The sequence below is a fragment of the Trichechus manatus genome, unplaced genomic scaffold, assembly GCF_000243295.1.
Source record: "Trichechus manatus latirostris isolate Lorelei unplaced genomic scaffold, TriManLat1.0 scaffold00092, whole genome shotgun sequence".
In the NCBI taxonomy this organism is placed as follows: Eukaryota; Metazoa; Chordata; class Mammalia; order Sirenia; family Trichechidae; genus Trichechus; species Trichechus manatus.
Genome location: NW_004444028.1, coordinates 7,430,802 through 7,452,435, shown reverse-complemented (window position 1 = coordinate 7,452,435; position 21,634 = coordinate 7,430,802). Strand labels below are relative to the sequence as shown.

Genomic DNA, 21,634 nt, shown 5'->3' with positions numbered 1-21,634 from the left:
CCCATCTCCCCAAGCCCATCTCCCCAGACCCATCTTCCCAAGCCCATCGCCCCAGACCCATCTTCCCAAGCCCGTTTCCCCAAACCCTTCACCGGCATCCTGTGGAGCGTCCACACTCCACCCGCGGTGACCACCACCTTCTGGGTCCAGCTCCCCTCTGCTTCCCAGGCTCCTCATCCAAACCCTGCTCTGATGCCTGGTTCCCTCAGGGCCCCACGTTTAGCCATGACACCAAGCCTCTGCTCATGTTTCCTTCTCCCTGGAACGTCCTCCTGTCTTCCTAGCCAGACCATGCTCCTCTCCAGAACCAAAAAAACCCAAACCTGTTGCATCAATTCTGACTCATAGCGACCCTATAGGACAGAGTACAACTGCCCCCTAGGGCTTCCAAGGAGCGGCTGATGGATTTGAACTGTCGACCTTTTGGTTAGCAGCCATATGAATTAACCACCGTGCCACCAGGGCTCTGGTTAGAGGGGTTTAATAATGTTGCAAGGATTGCCCTGAGCCCTGCATTGCACAGTAAAACTAGCTACCGTCCCTGCTGTGTCTGTGGTCGGAGGGTTAATAGGGAAGGAGCGGGGACAGAGCAGGTAAGTCTCTGAGAGGAAGTGAGTTTTAAGCCTGGGTAAGAAGGAAGATGCCTTTCGTGATGGTGTTAAATAAACTCAGGTGAGAGTCCCGTGGTCTCTTACCAGGAACTGAAGCACGTTTATTATGAGTGAGAAGGTGCGAGCGAGGAGGTTGGAGTCCAACGGCACATGAGCTGTGTCATTCATCAGCCCCGTCACTTAAATCTCTGAAAGCAAAAACGCTCATACCCAGTGCTTCGGCAGAGATCACCAAAATACACACCTTTGTCGGTATCAGGCTATAAAGAAGGGGTCAGCAAACTTTTGTATAAAGATCCAGTTAGTAAATCTTATGGGTTTTGCGGGCCATCTGGTCTCACTGGCAATTACTCAACCCCGCCATTGTAGTGTGAAAATGGCTACAGACAACACATAAACGAAGGTCAGTAGCTGTGTTCCAATAAAACTTTATTTATGGACATGGAAGTTTGAATTTCACATTATTTTCATGTGTCACTAAACAGCATTCTTTGGATTTTTTTCAACCACTGAATAATGTAAATACCATTCTTAGCTCACAGGACGTACAAACCACACACGTGTGGTCCACAGGCTGTGTCTGCTGACCCCTGCTGTAGAAAAGAGACAGAGGAGGGGCTTTGTGGGTAGCTGCAAACAGCAACCTTTTCTGAGCTGTAAACCAACGTGTCAAAAGGAGAGAAAGGGAGGGAGGGAGAGAGAGAGAGAAAGAGAGAAGCAAAGGAGAGAAAAGAAGCTTAGAGAAAGAAATAATGGGAAATCCCTACTGCATGGGGCTCCGTTGGCCTTTGTAAGAACTGCGGCTTTAGTGCAAGGGTGAGCGGTTGGAGTGTTGCTGTGCTTTGTTTTTTTTTTTTTTTTTTTATTTACTGAATTTTGTTGTTGTTGCTGAGAATAGACACGGCAATTTAACAATTCCTACACGTACAATTCAGTGACCTTGATCACACTCTTCAAGTCTTGCAACGATTCTCACCCTCCTTTTCCAATATTAGAGGGATTTGGGCAGAGAAATGACGTGACGTGATCTGACTTATGTTTTTTAAAGAATCAAAACTAATCAGTTTTGCAATGTTGTGTTGTTGTTAGGTGCCCTCCAGTCGGTTCCGACTCATAGCGACCCCCATGTGCAACAGAAGGAAACGCTGCCTGGTCCTGCGCCGTCCTCACGACCATTGCTAGGCTTGAGCCTTGTTGCAGCCACGGTGTCAGTCCATCTTGTCGAGGATCTTCCTCTCTTTTGCTGACCCTCTACTTTACCAAGCATGATGTCCTTCTCCAGGGACTGGTCCCTTCTGATAACATGTCCAAAGTATGTGAGACGTAGTCTCGCCATCCTTGCTTCTAAGGAGCATTCTGGCTGTACTTCTTCCAAGACAGATTTGTTCATTGTTTTTTTTTTTTTTTTAGTTTTGTAATAGGGAGTAGTTAATGCATTCATAAGTAAGATACCTAGGGGAAAATTCCCGTGATATTTCATTTTTCCCCTGTTGTGCAGCTTAGCTAAATCACAGGGTGGAAAACACTTTTAGAGACCATCTTTCTAGATCTCAGCCAGAATGAAGCAGATTTCTCTCTACAGATCAAAAGGACTTTCTCTGTTGAATCCAATGCATAATAGAACTGAATTTGGATTCCATTTAGCTCCTGATTGGTCAGGAACAAGCTCCAACATTTGAATAATCATGCTGAAAAAACTGTTTTTCCTTTCTGAGGCTAGTTTGTGTAATTCAGGGATGGAAGTACTTCTATCACAAGTTCTAGACAGGCTAGGACATGGCTTACATTTCTTCTCCAGTCCTCACTTCCCTCAGCAGCACTTTGGCTGTAGAGATCCTTCCCCGCCACTAAGAACAACCCCTGTTGCCTTCGAGTCAATTCCGACTCACAGCGACCCTGTAGGACAGAGTAGAACTGCCCCAGAGTGTTCCCAAGGGGCGGCTGGTGGATTTGAACTGCGGACCTTTTGGTTAGCAGCTGAGCTCTTAATCACTATGATAGGGCTGAGGAAATAGTCTTAATCACTCAGTGGAATTGCCTGCGGATCTTCCCACCCTCATGAGGGGTAAATGAGGATGAAATCATGGGAAAGATACCTAGCACTGAGCCAGCATCCCGCAAATGCTGAGTAAATGGCCATAGACCTGAACTGTAATGAGGGGGAGGATGTGCAAATGGAGAGGCACCTCGAAAGAAAGGCCTGGAGGTGTACTTCCAACAAATCAGCCACTGAAAGCTTTGTGGAGCCCAGTTCCACTCTTGAAACACACAGGGTTGCTGTGAGTCAGAATCCACTGGATGGCAACTGGTTTTTTCTTTTTTTTTTTTTTAAGATCTGAATTATCTGGGATACCTAATCAGGCTAGAGGAGCCCTGATGGCATAGTGGTTAAAGGGCTCAGCTGCCAACCAAAAGGCTGACGTTTCAAACCTACCAGCCACTCCGTGAGAGAAAGATGTGGCAGTCTGCTTCCATAAAGATTACAGCCAAGGAAACCCTATGAGGCAGTTCTCCTCTGTCCTATAGGGTGGCTGTGAGTTGGAATTGACCCAATAGCAGTGGGTTTTTAATCAGGCTGGAAGATAAGGGCCTCTCTGCTTCTACCGTAATCACTGGCTCCTCCGTCCCACCGTTTCTGCTTTTTATTTCTGACCAGGCTTTGTGCTGATTCATTTATCCAGATGTTTCCTGCTGCTTTTTTGCAAAAGTATAAGTCCACAATGCGGTCATGTTAGCTGTCACTGCCAGGAATGAGAACCTGGGCACCCAGAGAGGTCTCTTTCTGACGGCTGGCTTCACTAAATCACTCAGTCACGTTAGCTGTCACTGCCAGGAATGAGAACCTGGGCACCCAGAGAGGTCTCTTTCTGAAGGCTGGCTTCACTAAATCACTCAGTTGGATTCTTTGTCTGGTCGATGTGGTCACATTCTAAATTCTTCTATCAGGCTCCTAGCTACAAAATCTCATGTGACAAAATGATCTCACTTTTCAGCGAGAAGTGGAATGGAAGTGACACCTTAGACCATCCCCGTGAGGAGTCAGTGAGATGAAGGTCTTAGCACAGCTCCTGGCTCAAGGTGGGCTCTCACTCTGCCAACTAGCACATCACCTGTGTGATCCTCCAGGTGAGAGAGAACACCTGGGCTTCACGCCTTCAGACAGGGAAATGGCACACCTCCACTTATGAGCTACAAAGGGCCCTGAAAAGGTTGTGTATGATTTGTTTACCTGTCTTTTTTAAAGGGAAGAGAAAAATTTAGAGGGAATACAAACTAACAAACAAAAGAAAACAAACGCTCTGGTTTCCCGTTTTTAAGCTCGTGTAGGAAAACCTGCCTCTGAACTAGCGGGATGTACAGTGGACCCTTTGCGCCATCTTGTGGACATAAGGGGAAAAGCCACACTCAGCGCAAAACAATTGATCCCGTCATGATTTTGTTTTCAAAGTCTGTAATTTACAGGAAAAGTGTTTTCTCGTCAGAATAATTTAGATTCTCTATTAGTTGCCCCTGTTAAGAGATTGCCTTCAATTAATTAAAACAAAACAACACTAAACTCGACACAAAATGTCCCAGATCATTTAGCACGAGCTGCGAAGGTGCTGGGGGCGGAATGCCGCCCAGTTCTTACGGGCGTGAACTTTCAGGGCCCACCTACCCACCCGACTTGTCCTCTGCCGGCACTCTGTGCGTTTACTCTGGCACATGGCCTGGGGGTGCCCCAGAGACGCCTTTTCCAAGAATGCAACCGTCCCTTGCAGGCAAGATGAACGCTGGTTGGGGGCTGTGCTCTGGGTTGGTTTTTTCTGCGTGGGTTTTGATTCTGCTTTTTAGGTTAAGGCTGTTCATTATTAAGGCTCCCCCGTTCCAGGTATTTGTGAGCAGGAAGACAAAGCAGCCACATCGCCCCCAAACGTGAGTCATAACAGCACCCCTGGGGTGCCCACAGCTGTTCTGAGACCTGTCGTTAGTACTGCTGTAATTACCATGGATGATAATCATAGCACCTGCTCTTTATTGAATTCCTACGATGGGCCATACCCATACCATACCCATTGCCATCGAGTTGATTCCGACTCATAGCGAGCCTATAGGACAGAGGAGAACTGCCCCAGAGGGTTTCCAAGGAGCGCCTGGTGGATTTGAACTGCCGACCCTTTGGTTGGCAGCCGTTAACCATGAGGGGCCAAGCACTTTAAAAACATTTTTGCTAATCATCACACCAACCCTGCACAATAGATATCATCGTCCTTATCACACAAAGTAGATACTGATGCTCATACAAAGTAGATACCGTTATCCGCATCACAGAGACTAGGGGACTGAGGCCCAGAGAGGTTAGATGACTTACCCGAGGTCACACAGCCCTGAGTGGCAGTTGGAATGGCACTCAGGTCTGACTGACTCCAGAGCCCCTGCTCTGTCCACCAGGCAGCAGGCCCCTTGTTTACTCCCTCACAGGCCTTGGACCCACCAGGCTCTGGGCCTGCTCTGAGTCAGCTCGGTGCTGCCACCTCCTCAGTACCAACGAGGGGGCAGGCCCCAGGGCCAGCGAATCCAGCCAGAAGGGATTAAATTGGGAGATAGAGCAAAAGGCAGCCCAGGGCCAGGAAGCGGAGAGGGGACATTGTCCAGGAGTCAGGAGACCCAGGTCCCGGCCCGACCTTGCTCCTGACCCACCGTGGGGCCTGGAGCAAGTGCCCGCTGTGCCCAGAGCCTGGTGGTGATAATTGCCACTGGCTGGCTGGCCACTGAGCCACACTGTCCTCGCTGGCAAAGCGAGAGGCTCGGACTGAGGGACATTCTCTAAGGTTCGTCAGTTCTCACAGTTCTGGGCTTCTCCCAGGCACCAGGGGTGTGCAGGGTCACCAAGGTGCTCTCTGTGCAGCAAGGAGCCCAGGGCACCCTGGGGACGCGGTGAGGACGTGACGGCCTGTGTCAGAAAGGCTCTGCCCTGAGGGGCCTCCTCATGAGGGAACGGGGTCGATCCCCCCCCCCATAGCACCTCTCCTCCTTTGTCCTCTGGCTCCCCTTTACCTCCCCTCATCCTTCCACTGTCCCCCACCTTCCTTCCTCTCCTCTTCCTTGTTCCACTCCTGCACGTTTCAAACTTCATTAGCGAGGAGTACAATCAACAGTAGCTTGTATACCCGTGTCTACCTTACCCATCCCCCGCTGCCTGATCCCCTAAGCCAACCACTGTCTTCAACTTTGAATTCTTCCTCTGTTAGAGATTCTGGAACTGCATTTTAAAATGATAGGCTGGAACGGAAAGGAATGGAATACAATAGATTTGAGGATGTCTCGCATACTATTAAACTCTTTACAATAAAGGTAAATATTGTTCCACGGAGCTTTTGTTTTGATTTTATAAACGTATTTATGTGTGCGCTGTGTCGGGATGTGAAGCTTGCCTCTCCCTGCGGGAACATCCTGCTCTGGACCTACCTGGTGCCCCAGCATCACCAGCCCAGCCTGTGGCACTGCGAGCTGAGGAGGCCATGGTGCCAGCTGGGTGCCGACTCTCCAAGGTTGACTCTCGGTCTTTCTCTGTCACAAGCCACGAAGACCGTGAGGCAGAGTCTAGATGGTGCTTGGAGGATCGTTCTTCTTCCCGAGCTCCGGCCAGTCCTTCCCTGGAGGCAGACAATGGCCTAGATGATCCCTAAAATCATTCAATCAACTGTCACCAAGCAGTTGAGAGCCCCCTGTGCTCAGCCCTGTGCCAGGCGCTGAAGCCCCCTGCTTCTCTGGAGACGCCCAGCGCGTGGTCCCCATTTCTAGCCCCAAGGACTTCATTCATTAGAAATGAGTCACTAAGTCCAGCTCTACTCACAGAGAGTGGAATTAGACTCAGCCTTTGTAAGGGAAGTGCGTGTACGTGCTTCAGAACCCTGACACCTCATACCCTGGGACTTGGCATCAGGACCAGGACTAGGGCAAGGCCAGCAAGGTGCCCAGGTCACAGAGGTCAAGGAGGTGCTCTCAGGCTCATGGGTGCAGGCTCAGTACATAGTCAGCATGCTACCTTATCAGGTTTCCAGAGCAACAGAGCGAGAAAATTAACTGAAGACTGAATTGTCACGTAGAAGGAAAAGGTCTCTCTTCATCCAAAGGTAAACTGCTAAGAGAATGAACAAGCAAGCCACAGACGAGGAGAATGTATTTTCTGAAAATACAAAACATCGTGGTAAGAAATTAAAGAAGACCTAAATAAATATGGGAATACACTGTGTACATGGATCAGAAAACTCAGTGCTGTTCAGATAGTAATTCTTCCAAAACTGGTTTATAGATTCAAGGCAATCCCAATCAAAATTGGGTTTATAGATTCAAGCCAATCCCAATCAAAATTGGGTTTATAGATTCAAGGCAATCCCAATCAAAATCCCAGCAGGCTTTTTTGTAGAAATTAACAAGCTGATTCTGAAATTCATATGGAGACGCAAAAGTCGTAGCAAAGCAAGAACAAAGTTGGAGGACTTACACTACCTGAATTCGAGACTTATTTATAAAGCTATAATAATCGAGACAGTGTGTTATTGACATCAGAATATACAAACACCCTGCTGACTCAGAACTGAAGCCACTCCCGAAGTTCGCCTTTCAGCCAAAGATTCGACAGGTCTATAAAACAAACAATAACACACGTGAGGAGCGTGCTTCTTCTCAGTTCAATCAAGTCTACGAGACCAAATGGGCAACACCTGCCCAAAGCAAAGACGAGCAGGCAGGAAGGAACAGGAAAACCGGACGAAGGGACATGGGGAACCCAGGGTGGAAAGGGAAAGGGGAGAGTGCTGACACATTGTGGGGACTGCAACCAATTGTCACAAAACAATTTGTGTATACATTTTTGAATGAAAAACTAATTTGTGCTGTCAACTTTCACCTAAAACGCAATTAAAAAATACCGACACATGCTATAGCATGGATGAACCTTGAAAACATGCCACGAAGTGAAAAAAGCCAGTCACGAAAGACCACGTGACGTATCATTTCATTTCATTCATACGAACCGTCCAAAGTAGACAAGTCTACAGAGACAGCAAACAGATGAAGGCCCGTCTCAGCTGCGGGTAGAAACGGAGAGTGATTACAAGTGGGGCTGAGGTTTCCTCTGGGGGGGATGGAAATGTTCTCAAATTAGATTTTGGTCATGGCTTCACAGTCATGCCAATATGCAAAAACAAAACAAAAAGTGAAATTGTACACTTAAATCAGGTCAATTTTATGGCATGTAAACAATATCTCCGTGAACCTATTTTTGGGAAAAAGGGATGAACTTGTCCTGAGATGAGGTCCTTCATGTGGCCTTTTGCCTTTTGGTTCTTTGGAAAAACAGCCTGAGAGATTTTTCCCCTAAGCCCTGAAGAGTTACCTTTTCTACCCCAGAGGGTTTGTTACTTTTGTCCAGGTTGATTGACATTTCCTGGGCAAGCTGTAAACAGCTTGACTTTTCTTCTGGCCCTGGGCTGCAGCCTGCTCTGTGATTGGTATGCATCTTGCAGGGATTGGTCGATATACCTGCAAATAAAGTGACTATGGCTGTACAAATGAGGTGATTATAACCTACTATGCAAATGAAGAGTCTGTGGCCTACCGAGAGGGGATTGGTCAGTTTGTGGCCCTCTGCTGGGAGGGGCCGTGCCTTGAAATTGACAGAGTTGTGTATACATGCAGCCAACTCCACAGAGGTTTTTGAGACAGAAAGAAGCAAGAAGAGAAGCAGAAGGAAGTAAGAAGAGAGAAGCAGAGAGAGAGGAGGCAAGGAACCTCCTAGAAGAGCTGTAACACGGGTCTAGGGCTGTGACACTGAAGACAGCGAGGAGCCCAGAAGGGGCCCAGTGGCAGAGCTGGCGGTGACAGATGGCAGGGCCAAGAGAAGCCTGTCCCCAGGGGGGCCAAGAGGAGCTGAAAATGATGTCCTGCACTGAAGAAGGGAGACTTTGGCTTAAGAGCAAAAACAAAGGTTTCCTGAAGGGAGAAGGACTGTGCCTCAACATACGTACAGACAGATAGCTTGCCAGACTTGCCAGCCTGCCGCCTGATCTATGGATTTTGGACTTACCTGCCCCAACAATCTTGGAAGACAATTCGTTAAAAAAGAAGAAAAGCTCTATATGTATGTATATATCTGTCTGTCTGTCTGTCTCTGGAGAAGTCTGACTAATACAACCACAGTACCGTATTTTCCTGCAAAGATAAACAAGCGCCGTAGGAGAGCTACACAGTGACTCCGTGTTCTGTCTGTGACTGAGACTATCTGCCGAAGGATCGCCTACATTAGGCCAGGTAACGCAAGTGAAACCAGCCAAAAAACCAAACCCATTGCTGTCGAGTAGAATCCAACTCATAGCGACCCAACAGGACAGAGGAGAACCACCCCCCAGGGTTTCCAAGGGGCGGCTGGTGGATTTGAACTGCCAACTTTTTGGTTAACAGCTGAGCTTTATAACCACTTCCCCACTAGGGCTCCATAATTCAAGTGAAGGCAGGGCAAATCGCCAAAACTGTTAAAACAGAGGAAAGAAATCTCAAAGGAAAGAAAAGCTGGTGTGATTGACCCATGCAATGCGCGGTTTTATCATTAAGGCACGTCTTCCTTTTACTATTTTCCTTTTCTTAAAAAAGAAAAACAGAAAAGAAAAGCCAAATCAGTTGCCATCAAGTTGATTCCAACTTGTGGTGACCCTATGTGTGTCAGAGTAGAACTGTGTTCCGTAGGGTTTTCCATAGCTGATTTTTCAGAAGTAGATCGCCAGGCCTTTCTTCCTAGGCACCTCTGGTTGTACTTGAACCTCTGACTTTTCAGCTGTTTGCACCACCCAGGGACTCGGGTGTGCCTCACAATCCATGGCCCCGTTTATCCAGTGACCCCAGGATAGAACAGGCCACAGTCATTCTAAAAGCTCACTCTGAGAGACGCAGCCTGGCAGGGAATGATGAGGACAGAACAGAGCTGTACGGCTGGCGTTTGAGACTGGCCATTTCTTCCCTGGTAGGAAGGTAATCACTGGGGAGCCCTTGGCTCTGTAACGGGGTAACTAAGGAGCTCATGGTCCTCTTCTGCCCCCTCGTGGACAACTTTAAAAGTGCAGGTCTACCTCCTGTGTGACCGTCTGTTACAGAAACCTAGAGGTCATCTTCAACTCTACCTTTTTTTTTTTTTTAAGTGTCCCTGGTCTTGCAGAGATCACACAGTGAGTTAATAGTACTTCTAGACTTTGGTATTCAGCAGGGTGACACTAGAATTGTAACATTCATGATCTAAAATCCTCAAATATAGAATCATGGTGTTAGATGGGACACATGACGTCAATTCATTCAACAGACCCTCGCCCCCTCCCCCCTACACCTTTCCTTCCAAGCAGCAGGGGGCCTAGAAGAAGCACCACCAGCTTCAGACCCACAGACCTGTATTCCGTCCTGATGCCTCTGTGTGACCTCTGAGAAGTTACCCAACATCTCTGAGCCTGTTTTCTCATCCTTAAAGAACCAATTTACTTCACAGAGTTTGTGCAAGGGTTAAACAAGATAGTGTCTGTCAGGGGCTGCAAACTGAAATGCCTCTGGGGCCAGGCAGGTCAACGGAGACTAGCAAACCACACAGCACAGCCCCTTTCCAAAAAGGACACCCCCATTCTGCCCCCACCAGCTGTTAAGTAGGAATATGGCTCCATCCATTGTTCTCGTTGTTCACTTCTGATGTGTGAGTGACGGTAATGTTGGTGATTATTACTGGGTGGCGGCTCCTCTGGGCTGCCCCACACACTATACCTGGCAGGTGTTGACGTAGAAACAGCTGGTGTATTCGCTGTGAGCCTGGTTCTGTGTGAGGTGCTATCAACACAGACCCACGACACACAGCCCACAGCCCAGCGGATTTTGGGGGAGAGTGGACAATTGTGGAGCTCTGGGGGCGCGGTGGCAACAGGTAAGGACGGTTCCAGTAGATGACGCGTAGGGAGCGTGTCAGACACTAAGCTAAGCACTTCACATGTATGGTCTTGTTTAATCCTCACAAAAACTCCGTCAGGCGTGTACTATGATTCTCCCTCTTTCAAGACAAGGAGACTGAGAATCAGGGAGGATGTGTCACAAAGCTGCAGTCTTCTCTAACCCTCTCCACCTCTCCAGCCTGCGCCCCTGCTGAGGACTCCAAGCCCCCTCATGGGAAGGTGCATTAGTGAAATCACCCGGAAATAATTTCAGCACCCATTTTCTAGCTTGCATCTGAATTGCCATACATTTTACATACATTTTTTAGGGGGTTTGTTAGCTTGCCACTTAGCCCCTAAGGATATCTGTTCATTTGCTTTTTAATAGGCTGCATCTCAGTCCCCATTGTCTTGGGCTACCAAAAAAAGATGTTTTCAAGAATTGCCTAGGCTTCCTGGAGCCCACTGCGGGTAAAAGTTCTAGCTTTCATCCCCCTTCCACCGCCCGCAACAATACCACCACTGATGTTCCTGACACCACCAGAATGTGGAACGGGTAAGGGGGCCTGTGTGACTTGAGTCCCGGGCTGTCAGTTTGTCATACTGCTGCGGCTTGCCTGTTGCTGCGATGCTGGAAGCTATGCCAGCAGTATTTCGAGTACCACCAGGGTCACTCATGGTGGACAGGTTTCAGCGGAGCTTCCAGACTAAGACAGAAAGGCCCAGGATCTACTTCCAAAAATTAGCCAGTGAAAACCCTGTGGATCACAACAGAATATTGTCCAATTTAGTGCTGGAAGATGAGCTTCGTAGGTTGGCAGGCACTGCGGAATGGCCTCAACGATGGTCTCGAGCATACAACGATCACGAAGATGGTGCAGGACTGGGCAACGTTTCGTTCCAGCACACAGAAGGTCGCCATGGGTTGGCGCTGACTCGATGGCAATTAACAAGGTCATGATCTGAATGTCACCGTTTACTCAGGGAATAAGGGGTAGATCTTCATTATTTGCGAGGCTTTTCCCCAACCCCCCCTAGGCTGATGTGGCTACGTGGTTTTGAGAGCCAGCCAGCCCCAGCCCACCATGGTATGAATGCGCAGGACATGATTAGAAAGACTGAGGACTTGGTCCTGGCTTGTTGGGTTATGCAGAAAAACATCAAGCAGGAAGGTGCTGGCCTGGGCAAAGATGGGGAAGAGACGAGGGGAGAGGAGGTCGGCAACCCCTTGGGGTGACAGGTTTGCATGTTTGGGTTGCCTGTTTACTGCGTTCACAAAACCTTTGGGTTCGGAGCGGTGATGCCCAGCTGTTAACCACCTCCCGTGAACGTAGCGGACTTGAACTTGTAGGTTGCACACAAGCTTGAGTGCGCAGCATTTGTGAATCCTAAGCATTTCTGAACTTCTCTTACGCCGTATCATCTGGAGTTCAATCAAACTCAAAGTCCTTTGCGCCCTTGGGGCTCCCTACCTTTGCTCTGAGTTTGACAAGCCCTGTGGCAGCCCCACGGGCCTTCTTAGTCTTCCTTGAACACCCCAAGCCTGCTCCTGCCTCAGCGCCTTTACATTTGCTGTTCCCTCTACCGGGAACACGCTTCCTTCAGATATCCGCAGACCTACACTTTTTCTTCACTCAAGTCTTTGCTTAAACGTCGCTCTATCAGAAAGGACGTCTCTGCTCAGTCTATTTAAAAGAGCGTAACAGCCCGTTACCCTGCTGTACTAACCCCTTGTTGGCGGGTGTCGCTTCTTGGCATTAGATGGTGCCCTGGTTTGTTGTGCCCGCTCTGCTAGAATGTTAGCTCGTGAGAGCAGGCACTTTGCTTTGGTCACTGATGGAGCCCGAGTGCCTGGACTCGTGCCTGGCGCAGCGCAGGAGCTCAGCAAATATGGGCTGCATTTTTTTCACAAAGACTCACCCCGTTGCCTCCCTCACGAACGCTCATGTAGGACTCAGGCAGAACAAAGCCAACCGTAGGGTTTATTTCCCCATATTTCTAGAGTGGCCTTTCTGGGAAAGCAACGTCTCGCCAGCGTGCACTTTCAAACAAGTTTTTTTATTGTGGTTTAGGTGAATCTGTACAGAACAAATCAGTTTCTCATTCAACCATTTGTACACAAATTGTTTTGTGACATTGGTTGCAATCCCCACAATGTGTCAGCGCTCTCCTCCTTTCCCTTTCCACTCCGGGTTCCCCGTGTCCATTCGTCCAGGTTTCCTGTCCCTTCCTGCCTGCTCATCTTTGCTTTTGGGCAGGAGTTGCCCATTTGGTCTCATGTACGTGATTGAACTAAGAAGCACATTCCTCACGTGTGTTATTGTTTGTTTTCTAGATCTGTCTAATCCTTGTCTGAAGGGTGAACTTTGGGAGTGGCTTCAGTTCTGGGTTAAAAGGGTGTCTGGGGGCCATCGTCTCGGAGGTGCTTCCAGCAGGGTGCACTTTGATAACTAAAAACCCGGTCACTTCTAGCTGGTCCAGTTTTGCCACTGTCCCAGTCTCTGACCATTTCTGGCCCCGTCCCACGTTTGTCGGAAGTTACTCAATAGATGCCCCTGTTACTACATGTTTATTATGAAACAAAGCGCTCACCCACAAAAGCTGTTCATCTACGATCACACACGTACATTTCCTTGTGCAGCCAGATTTTCCCCTTGGTTTCTGTGTGTTGCTGCTGAACCCATTAACCCAAGAGTTTGCCAACTTCTCTCCTCCCTCTGCCAGTCTATGCTCAGCCAGCACCTTCCAGCCTTACGTTTTTCAAGGATGGGTGGTGACTTGTGACCCACTGGTGGTGATGAAATTGATTTAGTGGATTGGGAACGGTGTTTTAAGAAAAAAATAGAAGAGGAAATACTGACAGTGTGTTTCGTGCTCTGGGACATAGTCAAACGTGTCTGAAAGCACTGCTCTGGCCTACACAGGTGAGAGAAATGTTAGCACTAGTTTTTCTCTTGTCTTCACAAGATTACAGGAGGGGGGTTTTGGCACTCCTGGTCCGTGTGGGTCCATGTCAGGTTGTAGAAAATGGTCAGTTCTCTTTTAAAATATCCCCAGCAGCAGTGTGAGCAGTGGACGTAACCGTTCCTTTAACTGTACCTGCTCCCAGTATACCTGGAGCAAACACACAAATACTACTTCTCAAGAACAGCTGAACCCTGGGCTCCTCATTATGGAGAGTATTATCCCTTTCTGTGTTTATTTCCCCATATCCTCTCTAAGTCATCAGTAAAATCTTACTTAAATGTCCCAGTCTTGTCTCAGATGTGCTTCAGGGGACCCTTATAGGGACAAGAGCTGGGGACTTTGATGTCCAGCTGTCCATCCCCACGAGGAAGTTCTCCCTCTACTGCCCAACTTGGAGGAACGAGGTTTCGTTTCATTAAGGAAGGGGGAAGGTTATCTTACACACAGACGGCAACATCCTTCATCCCTCCACCCAGCTCTAACCTTCCTAAAGAATTTGTAGCCTGGAAGTCCTATATCCTGTTTTGCTCTTCTTTCTCCAGACCTCAGAAATGAGAAGAATTTGGGGATTCTCTGGTGCTGGGGTAGCTAGAGCTAAAACAGGGAGAGCTGAGAGGTTTCTACCTTTGGGGATCCCAAGGGGGACAGCAGATTAGAATCCCAGGCAGATGACCAGAGATGGGGCAGGCATGCGTTTCAAGGTAGCCTGCTGCAGCAGGAATCAATAACAAAGCAGACATCTGAGCCAGCAAGAACAGAAGGGAAATCCCCAGGTGCCAGAAACAAACTGGGAAGTGAAAACCAGAGCTGTTGGTAAGTATGCAGGCTGATGCCGGGTGGCTTGGTCCCCAGCACCATACAGCAGCAGAAAATGAGGCCATGGGCCCATGGGAGGCAGGGAGCAGAGGGCTATATGGGACGATATGAGATCCTAGGCAAGGGCTGTATCCCCAGGAACAAGGAGGCTGGTCCACAGGATGCCATACGCCAGCAGAGAGCACGAGGAGCAGAGGAGAAGCTAAGTTGCCCGGGCACCAGATGCCCACCAGACCCAGCAGGGAAACCAGAGGGCTCAGCTGTGATTTTAAGGTCAAACCCCCGCCTTGACTCACAGCTGTCAGATCTGTGGCCCAAGACTAACTCCAGAACACCCCACAACGGTGGTTGGGGCTATGCCTTCCAGGGTTTTCCACCAAAGACACCCTAAGGCTGAGCAGCAAGAACATCTATTACTGGGAAATAGTCTAAAGCTGCTCATGGAACCTCAAGGTTCTTTAAAGCCTCAAGTTGGAGCTTTGCACGGTGATCCGAAACAAACTGAACTGATGAGCAGCTTTCCAGGGGTCAAGTACTACAGCCCTTGGCCTTGGGTCCCCAGGTACACCTACCCCAGCCTGAGAAGCACAGATCCGTCGAGCTTCAGAGGCAACACAGCGACGCTGGCAGAGGCAGGGCTGAGAGGTCTTCTTGAAGAAGGGGTGAGGAAAGGCAGGATGGGGTCTCCGAATTTGCAAATGGACTAGTAAAAGCTTGCTCAGAGAGGTAATGTGGCTTTAGGAGGGAAAAGCTGTCTGTCTGCCCATCTATAAACCAAACCTGAGAAATCTTACCCTATGAATTCATTTAAATGCTCTTGAACCAACTGAAATGTTTAAATTTCCACCTCGAGTTAATTTCTATTCAGATTCAGATACCACTTATATCCACCAAAACAAGCATAAGAAAATCGCCTAATGAATATATACAACATTCCATACAAATTTTATTGAATAAATAAAAACTTTATTTGTGTATTTTTCAAATAAACAATATCCTTAGTTTGATCACTTAAAAAAAAATACAACCTCATGTAACCAAGTGTTAACTAAGCATTAACCAAGTGTTAACTAAGCACTAACCAAGTGTTAACTAAGTACTAACCAAGTGTTGACTAAGCACTAACCAAGTGTTGACTAAGCACTAACCAAGTGTTAACTAAGCACTAACCAAGTGTTGACTAAGCACTAACCAAGTGTTGACTATTTATACCTGTACAGAGGAGAATCTGATCTGTCAAAATTGGTTTGGTAGTAGCCATATTTGAGATATTTGTGGATTTCCTTGAAGGCTGACTTTTCAAATTATGAGATCTAATACATCCCCCAGAACCGATATTAAAGTACAAAAGGATCTTGCAAACCCAAGTTAGGACTTTATGTAAGAAATTCTACTGGTGTTTTGTTTCAGTTCCGATTCACAGTGACCCCGTGCACAACAGAACAAAACACTGCCCGGTCCTGCACCCTCCTCACAATTGTTGCTACGTTTGAGCCCACCGTTGCAGCCACTGTGTCAGTCCATCCCATTGAGGCTCTTCCTCTTTTTCGATGACCCTCTATTTTACCAAGCATGATGTCCTTCTCCAGGACTGATTGCTCCAGATAACGTGTCCAAAGTAGGTAAGACGCCATTCTCACTTCAAAGGAACATTCTGACTGTACTTCTTCCAAGACAGATTTGTTCATTCTTCTGGCAGTCCATGGTATACTCAATATTCTTCACCAACACCATAATCCAAAGGCATTGATTCTTCTGCGGTCTTCCTTATTCATTGTCCAGCTTTTGCGTGCATATGAGGCAATTGAAAATACCGTGGCTTGGGTCAGGTGCACCTTAGTCCTCAAAGTGACATCTTTGCTTTTGAATACTTTAAAGAGGTCTTTTGCAGCAGATTTGCCTAATGTAATACATCATTTGATTTCTTGACTGCTGCTTCCATGGGCATTGTTTGTGGATCCAAGGAAAATGAAATCCTTGACAATTTCAATCTTTTCTGCGTGTATCATGATGTTGCTTACTGGTCCAGTTGTGAGGATTTTTGTTTTCTTTATGTTGAGGTGTAATCCATACTGAAGCCCGTAGTCTGTGATCTTCATCAGTAAGTGCTTCAGGTCCACTTTGCTTTCCACAAGCAAGGTTGTGTCATCTGCATGTCATAGGTTGTCAATGAGTCTTCCTCCAATCCTGATGCTGCGTTCTTCAGATAGTCCACCTTCTCCGATTATTTGCTCAGCATACAGGTTGAGTAAGTATGGTGAAAGGATACAACCCTGACGCACACCTCTCCTGATTTTAAACCATGCAGTATCCCCTTGTTCTGTCCGAACGACTGTCTCTTGGTCTACGTACAGTTTCCTCATGAGCACAATTAAGTGTTCTGGAATTCCCATTCTTCACAATGTTATCCATAATTTGTTATGATCCACACAGTCGAGTGCCTTTGCATAGTCAATAAAACACAAGTAAACATCTTTCTGGTACTCTCTGCTTTCAGCCAAGAGCCATCTGACATCAGCAATGATATCATTTGTTCCACATCCTCTTCTGAATCCAGCTTGAATTTCTGGCAGTTCCCTGTTGATGTATTGCTGCAACTGCTTTTGAATGATCTTCAGCAAAATTTTACTTGCATGTGATATTAATGATATTGTTTGATAATTTCCACATTCTGTTGGACCACCTTTTTTTGGAATGGACACAAATATGGATCTCTTCCAGTAGGTTAGCCAGGTAGCTGTCTTCCAAATTTCTTGGCATAGATGAGTGAGCACCTCTGCCACTGCATCCCTTTGTTGAAACATCTCAATTGGTGCTCCATCAATTCCTGGAGCCTTGTTTTTTCGCCAATGCCTCCAGTACAGCTTGAACTTCTTCCTTCAGTACCATTGGTTCTTGATCATATGCTACCTCCTGAAATGGTTGAATGTCAACCAATTCTTTTTGGTGCAGAGACTCTGTATATTCCTTCCTTTTTTTTTTTTTTTTTTTTTTCATGCTCCCTGCATCATTCAATATTTTGCCCATAGAGCATAGAGTCTGTCATTATTGCAACTCAAGGCTTGAATTTTTTCTTCAGTTCTTTCAGTTTGAGAAATGCTGAGCGTGTTCTTCCCTTTGGGTTTCTAACTCTGGGTCTTTGCACATGTCACTATAATACTTCACTGTGTCTTCTCGGGCCTCCCTTTGAAATCTTCTGTTCAGCTCTGTTCAGTGGTGTTTACCCACTTTAAAGATTCGGTTGAGAAGTACTTTTGTTTTCTTTTTCAAAATTAAGCAGGATAAGTAAACAACTAACAACAGTACCTTAAGAACTTTTATAAACAGCAAAGCTATGTTTTCACAGCTATAAGCAAAAGATATTTGCATTTCCCTGAGAGTGTAGTTTGCTTTGAGTTCAAGGGCTGTGTGTGTGTGTGTGTGTGTGTATGTGTGTATGTGTGTGTGTGTTTCCTGAAGCCATTGGAGACAAAAATGTGATGAAAGCTAATATGAGAACATTCATCTGTTGGTGTTTTGGTGTGCTTAGCTCCCTGTCCATTGCAGACCAACCTTGGAAACTGGGGTCCCCCAACCTCACCCACAGTTTCCACCCCATCAAAGACCCTGGGCCTCATTCTCTCTGGTCCAGTAGGACAGGAGCTCTAGCAGGCAGCTCAGAGGCCCCACTGCAAATTGGCCTCACTGCTGTCCTGCTCTAACTTCCGCCTCAGTTCTAAGTGACCTCCCCACCTCGTCTCCTGCCTAGAATCCCTCTTCCTCATTCTCCCCTTACCCTTCCTGGGACTGGGGCCGTGCTCACAAACTCCAGGGCTCCAATATCATTTTCTAGACCTGTGCCCTTAGGACCTGACATATCAGCCCACTTCCCACCCCATGCTCTTGCTCCCAGCCAGAGGAGCTCTGGCCACTCCCAGGACCTGCCTCAGTATCCGGTCTGCGGTGCTAGGACGGCTCGCCACGTCCCAGGACCGTTCCCACCCTGGCTCGTCTCCCGCTGATGGCGTGGATCATGCAAACTGGTTTTTATCTTGGAATGGAAATTAGATTTTAAGAACTCCCATTCCTGGCTAGTGCCTAAAAGTGTAAATTCTGATGACTGTCCTTATCAAGTTCCCTAGAATGATGGCTTCTTGTTGTTTTGTTGATTTGTGACTTACGGCGCCCCCATGCATTACTGATAGAACTGCTCTGTAGGGTTTTCTTGGCTGCAATATTTATGGAAGCAGATTGTCAGGGCTGTTTCTTTCGAGGTGCCATTGGGTGGGTTCAAACCGCCAACCTTTTGGTTACCAGCCGAGTGCAAACCATTTGCGCCACCCAGGGACCTTACGTTTTCCTAAAATGACTCGAACATTTTCTTTCCCTAAAAGCTACAGAACTCTAGATCACCTTAATAAGTTTATCTGTCCCCTATCCCATGCCATTACTGAGAATCTCTATTTCTTGGGTGCCAGGTACCTGAAATTTGACCACAATTCACCGCATATTTGGTGATACAAGAATCATATCGAGTCTTTCCCTTTTATGCACTTAGGCATTCTGAACCAACCTGAAACGCGCATTCTGCAGTAGAATCAGATTTATAGCACAGAGATCTTAGATCCTTACTTTTGCAGCATATGGCTGACCCACTGATGGGTTCAAAGTTCACGGATTGTTCTTCTCAAAGGACCACTGTTGGCTCCATGACAAGGAGGCCTCTCTGTTTGAGGGGAGGCTCTCTGTGCATGCTAAATCTTCTTTGGAATAAAACTGATTTCTCCTATAGCTCATAAGTGGTTTCTGAAGGTGATCTCAAAAAAAGAGGCAAAAAAGCAGTCACGTTGTTGACCTAAGTGCATAGCATCCCAAGGGGACACTCTAAAGACTTGGATACAGCCTAGTAACTTCACATACATCTCATTTTTAACAAATTGGAGAAAAGAAAAATTAGAACATTCATTAGTGGCCTATTTACCTGTTGATGGAGTCTCTCTGGGGATTTGTCCTAATCATTGGTGTCCCCAAGGCTTGGCAAACTGTAAAGAACACTATGAATGTTTGCTGCATTGCATGAGATTAACTGTTTCAGTTGAGAGCTTTGATAAGGTTATTAACGAATAACCCACGAGTGAGTGTCCATGAGTAAGTAAGTGTGTTCCACATGCCCACAAATGTGTTTGCATTTTCCATCTCGCTTTTAAAGCAGAGAGCTGAACGGTCACCCCTGACCCAAGGTCACAGGACCTCTCACACTCTAACATGCATTTATATTTATCCTCAGTAATCTGTGTATAAACAGAAATCTCACTTGTAATTTTCCAAGTTTTTTCAATTGACTTTGAATACTAGCTTCTTCTAACGGTAGCATTTTTTGTGAAAATTAAATTCACTGTCCACTCTAATACCTCTGACTTCCCGAACTGCTGGGAAGCCAAGCACAACATGTCACATCTGACATGAAATAAAACTCTGTAAAGAGTTGGAATGGTAAGATGAAAATAAAGCACATTGGGTAATGCAGTTACTATGTTGCTCTCGTTGTTGCTCTTTAAATACAGTGGGTGGAACAGGATCATGCAGTTACTACGTTGCTATCATTGTTGCTTTTTAAATACAGCATGTGAAACAGGATCTCCTAACCTGTTTCAACAAGTTGGGGATTAGAATGAATTTCCAGTGAGCTCATTTGAAAGCTCTGTGTCTTACACTGAAGGACAGACTCTGTTCTTTCACTCAAAATGGAGCGCAGCTGATCCAAACAGCAAGGAGAAGGGCCTAGAAGGTTCCTGTAAGTGGGGGTAGTGGTCTCAGGGACATGGGCCCAAATCACTGTCTAAAATGTAGAAAGTGAGGCGTCAAGAAGACCTGTCACTCCTGCAGCGTCCAGCAGTGCTGAGATGTTTCCTTTTTTTAAACAGTAGCTTGAGTCTCTGGAAATCTCTTTTCTGCATTGTGATACAAGTTTTGGACAGTCAGAGACCCGGCCATCAGACTGTGCAGAAGGTACAATTCTGTCCAGCAATGGCAGGTCTCATCTAAAACGGGGCATCCTGTGATCATACAAGACAGAGACTTGCATGAGAGGGAACAGAACAGAGTCCTTTATGTCTTTCAAAGCAAACAGGTCTTCGCAAACCCACAAAATGGAAGAACCCGAGACTCTTGACATGGAGCCCAAGGCTCCAACACCAAGAATTCCAGGTGGTTTGAGTACAGGGGGAGGAGAAAGAGAAGAAAAGGAAAAGGAAACCTTTATTCCCTGCCTTGCTGAGTGAATCCTGTAGCAGATTGGCTAAAACAAAAAGTGAGTCAGATTTTTTTCTGCTCTGCGATGGGCACTGTTGTGGACAGGACATTGACTCTGAAATGAAAATCCTGGGTTTTAGGCTCCTGGTGTAGCTCCCTGACGTCTGAATGACCCAGGATAAGTCATGTCACCTTTCTGAAATTCAGTTTCTTCATCTGGGAAACAAGAGTATTAATACCCAGTCAACAGGTGATTAAGCTGAGTAAACCAACTGGTATACCAAGGTGCCCGGCATAGAATTTGATGCTGGGTAGGTGTGCCCTGAATGTTCAATATTAATCTTCCTTCCTCCTTCTCTTCTGAGGTAAGCCAGGCAAACATTCCTGGCTAGTCTCAAGTGTCTCTGATGCTGTCACTTCCAAGGTGCCCCTATGATCAGTAGGGGTGAGCCCCTGATGAGCCCCCAAAACTCAAGCCAAACCCACTGTCTGAAGTGGGGCTAGGGTGGGTGAGCAGTGAGGGAGGGAGGCCCAGGGGCTGCCCCTACACTGTCCCACTGTCCAGGTTCCTGGCATTGGTCCCACGCTGACCCCCACCCTAAGGCTGTCAGTCAGACAGACACGGCCCCAGGCACGATCCTGCGGATGTGGGTGTAGGACTTCCTGATGGTGACACTGCCATGGTGGGACACTCCCCGGGGCAGGACACACTCTTCCGTCAGCTTCTGGGCCTCAGGGTCCCAGCACAGCACGGTGGCAATGACCTCGTTCTTCTCGTCACGCCCCCCGGTGATGTAGAGCCGGTTGTTGCAGGGGGCGATGCCACAGCTGGCCCGCTCATGGCTGAGCTGGGTCACCAGGCACCAGCTGTCGTCCAGGGGGCTGTAGGCGTACAGTGCTCGCATGGCCCCACCTGAAGAGGAACGAGAGAGATGGTGGGCAGCCCACTCTTCCTCTGGCTAAGTCAAGCCTACCATCTCTCAAAGAGAAACAGCTTGGAGGGCTCCCCAGACAGCCAGGGCGGCTCGGTAGGGCTGGAAGTTTCTACTGCTCAGACACTTCACACAC

At 47.4% G+C, this 21,634-nt stretch overlaps 1 protein-coding gene across 2 annotated transcripts in view; it reads right to left on the bottom strand.

Moving 5' to 3' along the window:
- Window positions 1-17,453: 17,453 nt before the first annotated feature.
- Window positions 17,454-21,634, bottom strand: part of KLHL6 (kelch like family member 6) — a 67,138-nt gene continuing 62,957 nt past the window's right edge. For both annotated transcript variants that reach the window (XM_004382298.2, XM_023736814.1), the window contains exon 7: window positions 17,454-21,479. In XM_004382298.2, coding sequence (XP_004382355.1) covers window positions 21,178-21,479 — 302 coding nt within the window. In that variant the 3' untranslated portion in view covers window positions 17,454-21,177. The remainder of the gene's footprint in view (window positions 21,480-21,634) is intronic.